General features: G+C 40.9%; 1 protein-coding gene across 3 annotated transcripts in view; it reads left to right on the forward strand.

Moving 5' to 3' along the window:
- Nucleotides 1–12,340, forward strand: part of LOC110486711 (acid-sensing ion channel 2) — a 445,230-nt gene that overhangs the window by 429,783 nt on the left and 3,107 nt on the right. For all 3 annotated transcript variants that reach the window (XM_090196995.1, XM_090196994.1, XM_090196993.1), the window contains 4 exons: nt 8,889–9,042; nt 9,684–9,775; nt 10,706–10,785; nt 11,736–11,804. In XM_090196995.1, the coding sequence (XP_090053121.1) occupies nt 8,889–9,042; nt 9,684–9,775; nt 10,706–10,785; nt 11,736–11,804 (395 nt within the window). The remainder of the gene's footprint in view (nt 1–8,888; nt 9,043–9,683; nt 9,776–10,705; nt 10,786–11,735; nt 11,805–12,340) is intronic.

Here is a 12,340-nt window from a genome sequence, read left to right on the forward strand (position 1 = left end):
GGTTGTGCTTACAGCCCAACACCGTGCAGGACGTTTGGCATTTGCCAGAGAACACCAAGATTGGCAAATTCGCCACTGGCGCCCTGTGCTCTTCACAGATGAAAGCAGGTTCACACTGAGCACATGTGACAGACGTGAGTCTGGAGACGCCGTGGAGAACGTTCTGCTGCCTGCAACATCCTCCAGCATGACCGGTTTGGCGGTGGGTCAGTCATGGTGTGGGGTGGCATTTCTTTGGGGGGCTGCACAGCCCTCCATGTGCTCGCCAGAGGTAGCCTGACTGCCATTAGGTACCAAGATGAGATCCTCAGACCCCTTGTGAGACCATATGCTGGTGTGGTTGGCCCTGGGTTCATCCTAATGCAAGACAATGTTAGACCTCATGTGGCTGGAGTGTGTCAGCAGTTCCTGCAAGAGAAAGGCATTGATGCTATGAAATGTGTGCTGCTAATGAACAATAACTAGGCCTAATTGATTACCTTTGAAACTATCCTCTTTGAACTGCCGGATCTGAATAAATGTGTTGATGGATGGCTTCGATAGTCCAGCAATCGAATTGCATGTCATACATATGATAATAATCCAAATATTCTGCTTAAAAATATCTTGCACCGCTACCCTCCTTATTACTCATTCTTAGAGGAGGTCAGAGAAAGATACAGTGGAACCCGAATTTATCCTCTGGGTGCGTGTAAAAAATATCCTGCTGCATGAAGGCTACCCCTACAGACAGGAACGACAGACAGCAAATAAGTCCTTTTGGAAGTGCACCGAATATCACACTTTTGAAATGCCGACGTCGCATAACCCTGAATGATGAGGTTTCAGTGTCTGGATACCTGGTTCTTTCAGCTCCCGGAACATCAACCGGGAGAAAGTCGGACTCATTGGAAAAAAGCCAATGTTTCCCATATATATGGCTTGTTTAACATAAACGTTATTATTATTTTTCTTACTATTGATGGCATCATGATCAAGGCCAATAAAATTGTTGCTAATATGCTTCTACCTATTTTATTTATTTTCTGAATTTTGGTGCTGCTACGATGCTGTCCTGCAAGACTTGGCAAAGACCAACCATGGAGAGGAGAGCTGGCATTGAACTTTTTTGTTGAATCTTGGCGCTACCCACCACACCATTTGGAAGTTCATCGAGGCATTGCAACGACAGCAGCAAGGAGGTGAAATGAGAAGGGAGCAGCAACTTGCTGGCATTCCACCGCCATGGCAAAGACCCTGCAACCACAAGCAACAGAAGGATCTGAAGTCGCTGGTTGAGAAATAGCCAACACCACGACTCAACTGATGGAGTCTTACCCGAAGAGCGTTGCCTACACTTTCAAGTAGCAGTTGTGAATACTCCAAAATCCATCAGAGAAATGAGCACCTAGTCTACTTGGACACTTCTTCAAGTTCATCCCTTTCAATGACTCCAAAATCCTTATGAGACCAGAACACTAAGCACATTCTTGGATGATTTGTTTGTTTTTGGGATATATAAAAAAATATTTTAGGCCTACTTATTTTTGCCCCATCATTTTTTGTATTTTACTAAGCTTTTTTCTTGATAAATAAATGTTTTATAGTAAATAGTTGGTGTTAGTGGATGGTGTAAAAACTAGAAAAGGCCATGATTTAAAATGAAAATAGATTGTAGGAACTAGATATAGGTCTAGATATAGTATAGGCTGTTTTTAGCCTTCAGCCTTTATATAACCATCGGAATTAATTGATATCCACTCAGTGGTCAGTTTATTAGGTACATCCATCTAGTACTGGGTCGGACCCACATTTGCCTCCAGAACAGCCTGAATTCTTCGGGGAATTGAACCGTTGCTCAATTGGTATCAAGGGACTTAACGTGTGCCAGGAAAACATTCCCCATAACTTTACACCAACGCCACCAGCCAGTACCCTTGACACCACGTGACTCACTGTCTGTAGGATGGTGTACCGAACAAACAATATTCTACCCCTATGAACACATTTATTTTAGGCTATAACTGAACCAATTTCTGTAGGCAATATTGCCTATACATGTCACGTTCGTCATAAGGATCGGACCAAGACGCAGCGTGGTATCCGTACATTCTCTTTTTAATGAATGAACAACAACCGAAACATGACACTATACAACCTAGTGCTGACAGGCAACTAAACATAGACAAGATCCCACAAACACCAAAGGGAAATGGCTACCTAAATATGATCCCCAATCAGAGACAACGATAAACAGCTGCCTCTGATTGGGAACCATATCAGGCCACCATAGACATACAAATCACCTAGACCTACCAAAACCCTAGACATACAAAACACCTAGACCTACAAAAACCCTAGACATATAAAAAACCCTAGACAATACAAAAACTAGCGTACCCACCCTAGACATGCCCTGACCTAAACAAAATATGAAGAAAACAGAGATATCTAAGGTCAGGGCGTGACAATACAACAGGGATCAACTAGATTCATCTGCAGGCTGATTTATTTTCTTGAGCGGATGGTTTGGGGGCCGGAACATAATTACAAATCATTTGTAGATTGCAAATTGACCACAAGAAGCCCAAACAAATATGTTTGACAAAAACATTTCAAACCTTGCTTACATTTGAATACTATGTGTGAATACTATTACGCATGGGAATACTTTGGAAAATATTTCTTAAAATTAAAATCTCTTGGAGCTGATTTCCTGGTGTTTTTAGTCTTTGATGTCAACAATGAAAATGCATAAAATAATTGGGGGGCCAAATTTGGCCCATGGGCCGCCAGTTGGGGAACCCTGCTATACAATATTCTGCCCATAGGAACAAATACAATAGCCATACATGATTTAATGAAAAGCAGTAAACATACATATTTAATAACAGACTCATGAACAGAATCAGACAATAGTTAACATATACAACTTTGCTTCACATTCTTTAATAACAGACTCAAACACAATCACACAACAAGCTAGAGTGCAGGCTGTACAGCACACTTCACAGCTTCCCCGGTGCTTCACAACTTCCCCAGGAAACTCGTAGTCTCAAGTGGACTAAAGAGTAGTGTTCGTGGTAAAATATTATGTGTTGCTGCAGTGCTTCGTATTAATAGAATACTTACTGGGAGTGCAACACCTCCCTCCTCCTCTCTCTCACTCATCCTCTTGCTGTTGCTGTTTGGTTTGATTCGGCAGAAATGATTTGACATCATAGCATTCCTGTTCTCCATGGGCTAGGGGACATAAAGATAGCATGAAGGAAAGCCATAGGCACATTGTGTCAACACAAGTGTCTTATCAATTCCCAAAAGATTTAACACATTTTGTATTAGTTAGCTACACATGTCTTATTGATCATTCAGAGAGAATACAGAGGTTCTCTCGTTTTGCTGGTTGACCCTGGTATTTAGGATTAGTATTTACTCAGCTGTTTTTTTCCCCTCTAGAAAAGCCAGGTCTAATATTCTCCCTCGGTTCATTTTACTTTCATACTGTACTGTATATATTACAAATAAGGAATCTGTGTTTATCTGTGTGTGTTGAGAGGAGGGGGAGCTGTATGCATTCACATACAGAAGAATCATTCACATACAGTAGGATCATTCACATACAGTAGGATCACTCATATACAGTAGGATAATTCATATACAGTAGGATAAATCACATACAGTAGGATCTCATTTTGTGCCTACGCCCATCTATATTGAACTGTTATTTTCTGCAAAACTGGGATATTGACTTTTTATTCTCACTTTCTCCTTCGTCTCATTTTTTATTAGGCTGTTTTTATATATTCATTTATACCTTTACTTTTACCACAGACTCATACTTTACTGAAGGGATAAATGAAAATCAGATGAGACATGACCTTGTTTATTCCTCTAAATGAAAAGTGTTTATGTGTTTTGTGTAGTAGGGGTGTCTAATTCCCCTGCTGATATCATTAAGGGGAGGCGTTCTCTCATTCTGTTACCTACCGGGCAACAAACACACACAAACACTGGCAATTATTACGCTTTGGCCCTGGCTCGTCCATTGTAATTCGGCAATGTGTCTCAAATAAAGAGGAAATGAAGCCAAGGTGTGCTATACTGGGACTGTGGAGAGTTAGAGCTAGAGTACCCTCTTGTGCTTGGTCCAGCCTGGCCAGCTCCCTCTCGCTCCCTCCCTCTCGCTCCTCCTGAATTGGTTTTATTTGAAATGCCTGTGCTTATTCCATCCAAACACACAGACCCAATAATTCTATGCAAATCAGTTCCTAGTTAGACTGTGAACCAATTTGATATACCCACTGCACCGTTTTCACTTAGTAAAGTTTGAAGTTGTTCTTTTTTTAAACTAATGTGTCAATCAGGAAGTTTGGGAGACAGAAACAGTGTGGCTGCTGTTTTAATGAAAGACAGCTGCATCTGTTCTCACTGGAGGGTCCTGTGACTAGATTACAGAGGAACACAGAAATCTTCTCTGTGCCTAATTATACACACGGAGGAAAACACAGACATTTGTTGTCCTGTGAAATGTCGATTTGGATAGCATTGCCCACAGTAACGTGATCATACAATCACATTACTAGCGTAATCGTTTTAGAAATGTGGTCTCATTGCAGGATGAATGACAGAAGATCCTCTCATCTCACATAACGGTTTTAAACCAAACATACAATAAAAAGGATTAGCTCGTCTCCGGGTTGAACAACTGCTAGTTTAAATATAACATTCTGTTCACAGCCAAAGACAGCTTAATGGAGAGTGTTAAGTCATTAAAAACACTGTTTCTTAATAAGCTTGGAAATATGAAATAAAGCAGATGATTTGGTTAGAATAATTGTTTTTGACAGAGATGAGACGGTGGATAGAGAGAGAGAAATAGTGAGAGAAAGACAGAACGATAGAGGGAGAGAGAGCGAAGGAATAGAGAGCGAAGGAAATGGAGAGAGAGAGGGAAGAAGAGGAAAGAGAGTAAGATTGTGATGTGGGGAGAGAGAGAAATAGAAAGAGTGAGGGAGTGTGTAAATCAGGGTTATGAATGCACACTGCTACCCGGATCCAATAACCCCTTATTTGAATGAGAATGAAAAGCGACTGAGGTGCCATATTGAATTTCCTGTTGCAATTACGTGACCACTTGGCCCTGAAGGCTATTAGTAATCCAAGGGAGACTCCGCCCTGCCCAGGGCGAGCTGGGGAGACTGCCATACTATTGTCACAGTGAGAGATTAGGGTTGGGAGATCAGATTTGATATTTTTATGCATTAAGGGAACCTAGCAGCAGGCTAGAATGTGTTGAGAATGTGAGTGAGACTGGTTATTGTCAGAGGAAATTGATTTGGATAGGACCAGACAGATTAGACCAGTATTTTTATACTTCCAGGAATGGATAGAAATGTCTGGAAAATTCATAAAACATTCCTGTGTATTTCATGAGGGCATTTACAGTGTCCACAGTTGTTGAGGCTAGTAGTTCATTTACAATCGGTAGAAACTATGAGAATAGAAAGGTTCAGAGCTTTTGTGAAGCATCACAGCACCGTTGAAAAAATATATGACAAATGGAAATCCAATATAGATGGTGTGAAGAGATAGATGGGAGGGATTTAATGGAAGGGTGGGACTAATAACAACAAGATAACAAATGTAAAATATGCTGTGTCTGTAAAATGTATATAGGTTCAGAACTTTTGTGAAACAGCACAGTTAAAAATATATGGCAAATAGAAATCAAACTGGATGAACATTAGAAATAGATCAACAGTGAAATGCTTACTTACGATCCACAACTAACAATGCAGTTAATTTTTTTTATTTTTTTAGATATATAAAAACTATTAAAAATGTATGTTTTTAAATAAAAAAATACAAATAAGAGTAAGAAATAAAAGTAACAAGTAATTAAAGAGCAGCAGTGCGGAGGCACCAGTTAGTCGAGGTCATATGTACATGTAGGTAGAGTTATTAAAGTGACTTTGCATAGATGATAACAGAGAGTAGCAACGGTGTAAATAGTCTGGGTAGCCATTTGATTAGATGTTCAGGAGTCTTATGGCTTGTGGGTAGAAGCTGTTTAGAAGCCTCTTGGACCTAGACTTGGTGCTCCTGTACCGCTTGCGGTAGCAGAGAGAACAGTCTATGACAAGGGTGGCTGGAGTCTTCTTCTGACACCGCCTGGTATAGAGGTCCTGGATGGCTGGACCCTACGCACTACCCGCTGTAGTGCCTTGCAGTCGGAGGCCGGGCAGTTGCCATACCAGGCAGTGATGCAACCAGTCAAAATTCTCTCGATGTTGCAGCTGTAGAACCTTTTAAGGATCTGAGGACCCATGCCAAATCTTTTCAATCTCCAGAGGTTGTCTTGGTGTGCTTGGACCATGTTAGTTTGTTGGTGATGTGGACACCAAGGACCTTGAAGCTTTCAACCTGCTCCACTACAGCCCCGTCAATGAGAATGGTGGCGTGCTTGGTCCTCTTTTTCCTGTTGTCCACAATTAACTCCTTTGTCTTGATCACGTTGAGGGAGATGTTGTTGTCCTGGCCCACATGGCCAGGTCTCTGACCTCCTCCCTATAAGCTGTCTCATCGTTGTCGGTGATCAGGCCTACAACTGTTGTGTCATCTGCAAACTTAATGATGGTTTTGGAGTCGTACCTCACCGTGCAGTCATGAGTGAACAGGGAGTACAGGAGGGGGCTGAGCACACAACCCTGAGGGGCCCCTGTGTTGAGGATCAGCGTAGCGGATGTGTTGTTACCTACCCTTACCACGTGGGGTGGCCCGTCGGAAGTCTAGGATCCAGTTGCAGAGGGATGTAGTCCCAGGGTCCTTAGCTTAGTGATGATCTTTGAGGGCACCATGGCGTTGAACCCTGAGCTGTAGTCAATGAATAGCATTCTCACATAGGTGTTCCTTTTGTCCAGGTGGGAACGGGCAGTTTGGAGTGCAATAGAGATTGCTTCATCTGTGGATCTGTTAGGGCAGTATACAAATTGGAGTGGGTCTAGGGTTTCTGGGATAATGGTGTTGATGTAAGCCATGACAGCCTTTCAAAGCACTTCATGGCTACAGACGTGAGTGCTACGGGTTGGTAGTCATTGAAGCAGGTTACCTTAGTGTTCTTGGGCACAGGGACTATGGTGGTCTGCTTGAAGCATGTTGGTATTACAGACTCGGTCAGGGAGAGGTTGAAAATGTCAGTGAAGACTCTTGCCAGTTGATCAGCGCATGCTTGCAATACATGTCCTGGTAATCTGTCTGGCCCTGCAGCCTTGTGAATGTTGACTTTTTTAAAGGTCTTACTCACATTGGCTGCGAAGAACGTGATCACACAGTCTTCCAGAACAGCTGGTGCTCTCATGCATGTTTCAGTGTAATTTGCCTCGAAGCAAGCATAGACATAGTTTAGCTCGTCTGGTAGGCTCGTGTCACTGGGCAGCTCTCGGCTGTGCTTCCCTTGGAGAGAGTGAGGGTAGAAGAAGGACAGGACTAAAAACAAACCTAATATAACTATTGTAAAATAGATTGTCTCCGTAAAAGGTTTATAGTGTGTATAAGCCGGAAGTAAAAGCCTAAGTGTTGTTGTTCATTAGTTTACTCCAATTAGGGGAGGGGTGGTGGGGTTAGCGGAAAATAATAAAGGAAATATATTTTTAAAGGTATATGTATGTATTTATGTGTGTTTGTGTATGTACAGTACCAGTTAAAAGTTTGGTCACACCTACTCAATCAAGTGTTTTTCTTTATTGTTAATATTTTCTACATTATAGAATAATAGTGAAGACATCAAACTATGAAATAACACATATGGAATCATGTAGTAACCAAAAAACAAAAAACAAATCAAGATATATTTTATATTTGAGATTCTTCAAAGTAGCCACCCTTTGCCTTGATGACAGCTTTGCACACTCTTGGCATTCTCTCAACCAGCTTCATGAGGAATGCTTTTCCAACAGTCTTGAAGGAGTTCCCACATATGCTGAGCACTTGTTGGAAGTTTTTCCTTCACCCTGCGGTCCAACTCATCCCAAACCATCTCAATTGGGTTGAGGTCGGGTGATTGTGGAGGCCAAGTCATCTGATGTAGCACTATCATTTGTTTTCAACAGGACAGTGACCCCAAACACACCATAAGTGTCACATTGCCCTTACACAGCCTGGAGGTGTGTTTGGAGTCATTGTCCTGTTGAAAACAAATGATAGTCCCACTAAGCGCAAATGGAAAAGCATTCCATGTGAAGGTGGTTGAGAGAATGCCAAGAGTGTTCAAAGCTGTCATCAAGGCATCATTGAAGAATCTAATATATAAAATAATATTTTCATTTGTTTAACACTTTTTTGGTTTATACATGATTCCATATGTGTTATTTCATTGTTTTGCTGTCTTCACTATTATTCTACAATGTAAAAAATAAAGAAAACCCCTTGAATGAGTAGGTGTGTCCAAACTTTTGACTGGTACTGTATACATTTACAAAAAATATATATGGGAGATTGGAAATGATAAATACAATTATATTGATGGAAGCTACAATCTATCGGCAATTTCAAATCTACCCCATAAATAAAATATCAGTAGCAATTACACTAACCACCCTTCAGTATGTACAAATAGATCATCCTGGAGGCAGAAGGATCAACATTTATTTTCTCCCATCATTATGTCTTTAGTACACTGTCCCATGCCTACTGTTAGACTCTGACATTTCTGCTAAGTGCATCAAGCCATTCTGAAGTATATACAGTAGGGAATGCTGTTGAGATGGGTGTGTGTTTGTGTGTGTACCCTCAGTTGCCCTCAAACGAAGGTCAACTCTCCCTCTCCTCCCTCTCCCCATCCTCACCCATTACCCCTCTTCCATCCATCCATTCATCCTCTCCTTCATGTCTCCCTGTCTTCTCTACTGTAGCCAAGTTGTCAATGCTGGAGAGTAGCAACTGCATCTGTAGGACACCATGCAACATGACACGCTACAACAAGGAGCTGTCCATGGTCAAGATCCCCAGTAAGACCTCAGCACGCTACTTGGAAAAGAAGTTCAACCGCTCTGAGAAATACATCACGTAAGTACCTGCCTATAGGAGGCTCCAGAGGAACAGATGAATGCATTAGAAGGAAAAATGTAATATACATCAGCCTACAGTATCACATGTATTATATGTAGTCATAGTAAGGAGGGTGTGGGTGGAAAGTGAAGATATTACACTGAGATGTCTTTGACGCTCAGACTCATGGGAAAGAGAACTGGAAGCCTGCTATTGAAGAGATCTGTCATGTTATCATATAATGGGATTTTGAGGATAATAACAATAGGCATTCTCTAGTGGATGCAGTCATCAGTTGAGATGCTACTCTACTAATGACATTGTATGGGACATGTGGTGTAAGTGTGGAAGAATAAGTACCCTTACTTATGGCAATTGATAATAAAACTATTGCTATAGCAGGTATAGTATGCCCTGTATGTCTATTTCCCCATTGACAGAAAGATTAACACACTTTTAAAAGACTGATGGTAAATAAATCTTTCAAAAAATACCATTTAAAAAACAGATGTGTTTAGACTGATGACCTGAAGAATGACTGATGACTTACCAGTTCATTGATTGATAGTTAAATAGGATGACAATATCAAGATAAATGTGTTGTCTTCTCTTTAACACGATTTAAGTGTTATCTGATCTTATCGATGTCTCTCTTTCAGGGATAACATCCTAGTCCTGGATGTGTTCTTTGAGGCCTTGAACTATGAGACCATTGAGCAGAAGAAAGCCTACGAAGTGGCAGGCTTACTGGGTATAGTCAACTCTCTAGCTATTATCTACCTATCTTCTTCCCCTCTCTCGCGCGCACGCTCTGGCTGTCGCTCTCCATCTCCTCTCTCTCTCTCTCTCTCTCTTTCTCTCTAAAATTCAAATTAAGATACATTTAATTAAATAAAAAACAAGATTATAAATAGAAAAAGAAAGAATGGCTAATAAATAAAGAACATGTCTGATGGTTATACACTATATATTACTATATATATTATATATACACTATATATTACTGTCAGTTATATTCAATGTAAATACTTCAGGGAATTAATGGTTATGGGAAGTCAGGCTATGGCAATCATCCTCAGGCTATGGCAATCATATACATACTGTATCTGGCAGTAATGTTTGCGGTTTCTCCCTCCCCCAGAATAATGTCATTAGTAAATGCACAGAAGTTGGGAATTGATTGAGATGTTTTCTTGAAAAAGATTAGTAAAAGGAGTATTTCTCAGGAAAAAGTGCATCTCTGCCTCTACCTCCCCTGTAATGCAGTGACCACATAGACGCTCTTCTTTGGGTAGCCATGTCTTTTTGTGTCTCCCTTTTTCTATAGCCAGCTGGTGTTCCCTGGGTCTGTATTTGGTCAGGATCTGTCTCTGTTTTGTATCTCTGACAGAGTAGAGATATTCTGCATTTTTGTATTATGTTTTGAGGGCCAAATAGCAATTTAGTTTATTGAGTATTTTTGTTTCATTTTCCCAATTTGTCAAATAGGAGGTTTTCATTTCTGTAACAATGTGATTATTATCCAATCACACAGGGAAATCAGAGTTGTTTAGTGTTTTCAATAGCTGGCATAGGAGATTATTTTCAGGGTTCAGCTCTTGGGTTTCCAGTGCTTGCTAGCTCTCTCTTGCGCGCACGCTCTCTCTCTTCTCTCTCTAACTGTGTATTGTTGATCTTCCAGGTGATATAGGTGGTCAGATGGGTCTGTTCATCGGGGCCAGTATCCTTACCATCCTGGAGCTATTTGACTACGCCTATGAGGTCAGACATAGAACACACACCATGTAGAAACTTCCAAAGACACACACATTCTCACAAACACATTATCAAACACTCTCACAGACAGTTATGTTTGGCGGAAGAAATAAGAACTAAAAAGTGAATAACAATTCATATCAGAGACACCTGTCTAATAGGTTACACACACATTTCTCCACAGACTCAAGGCCAATCACACACACACATATTCACATTCACATTTCAATTGTTGAGACGAAAGAGCCTTGCCATATATCTGTCTGGGCTGAGTGATTGAGGTGCGTGATCAGTCTTTTCATTAAGTCAGCTCAGCCGTTGGTCTCTCTCTCCTACTGCTTTGGTCTGCTTGGAGCTCTGCCAAGGACAAACCAGTCATTCTGTGCCCTCTGGGCTTTAGAAATACACATGAAAAGTCATTTTTTTTCAAACCTTTCTCATGTTTTAATGGGGAGCCTGTGCGGGGTGTTTTGTCACAGACAGAGAGTGCTGCTGCTCTGGCTGTGGTTTAAAAGACCGCCACTAAAATAACAGCCACGGTGATGTTTGGCCTTGAGTCAAGATATTATTACAGATGCTGATGCCTAGTCACTTTACCATGCCTTCATGTATATCTACCTCATATACCTGGTACCCCTGCACAGTGATCCTGTTCTGATACACCATGTACATAGCTCCATTCTTGTGTATTTTATTCATCTTACATTACTAGTTTTCTTTTTATAATTATTTTTTTAACTCTGCATCGTTGGGAAAACCCGTAAGCAAGCATTTCATGGTAAAGTCCACACCTGCTGTATTATTTATGGTTCCAATTATAACAGTTCAAATTCACCTTAAACTAAATTGGTCATAAGTTACCACAGCATGTAAAAAGCACACTTCATGAATAATTTTGTGATACTGTGTATGTCCTGATGACCCTGATGATGTGTGTTACATATATATGTTGTCAGGTGGTGAAGGACAAGTTGCTGGACCTACTGAGCCGAGACGACGAGGAGGAGAGCCACGGAGAGGACGTGGTAAGGTCATGAGGTTAATCAGATGACAAACTGTCACACTGTTTGGAAAATGTTTTATATTGTATTTATGGCTTAGCATCCAGCCAAACCTCAATATGATTTATGTTATTCTGTGCCAGACAGCTATCCCAATGTAATTCTCAGTTATTGACAAGAAAGGAGATGAGATCTCTCCAACTGAATCGTGTCAAAATGTCACTCAGTGTATTTTTTATTTTAATTAACCAGGTAAGTTGAATGAGAACACATTCTCACATACAGCAACGACCTGGGGAATAGTTAAGGGAGAGAGGATAGATCAGCCAATTGGATGATTAGGTGTCCATGAGGACAAGTTTGAGTATGTATCCAGGACACCAGGGTTAACACCGCTACTCTTACGATAAGTGCCATAAGATTGTTAGTGACCACAGAGAGTCAGGACACCCTTTTAACATTGCATCTTAAAGATGGCACTCTGCACAGGGTAATGTCCCCAATCACTGCCCTGGGACATTGGGATCTTTTTTCAGGCCAGAGGAAAGAGTTCCTCCTAT

Source organism: Oncorhynchus mykiss, chromosome 13 (assembly GCF_057628025.1).
Source record: "Oncorhynchus mykiss isolate SJ-2025 chromosome 13, ASM5762802v1, whole genome shotgun sequence".
Taxonomy (NCBI): Eukaryota; Metazoa; Chordata; class Actinopteri; order Salmoniformes; family Salmonidae; genus Oncorhynchus; species Oncorhynchus mykiss.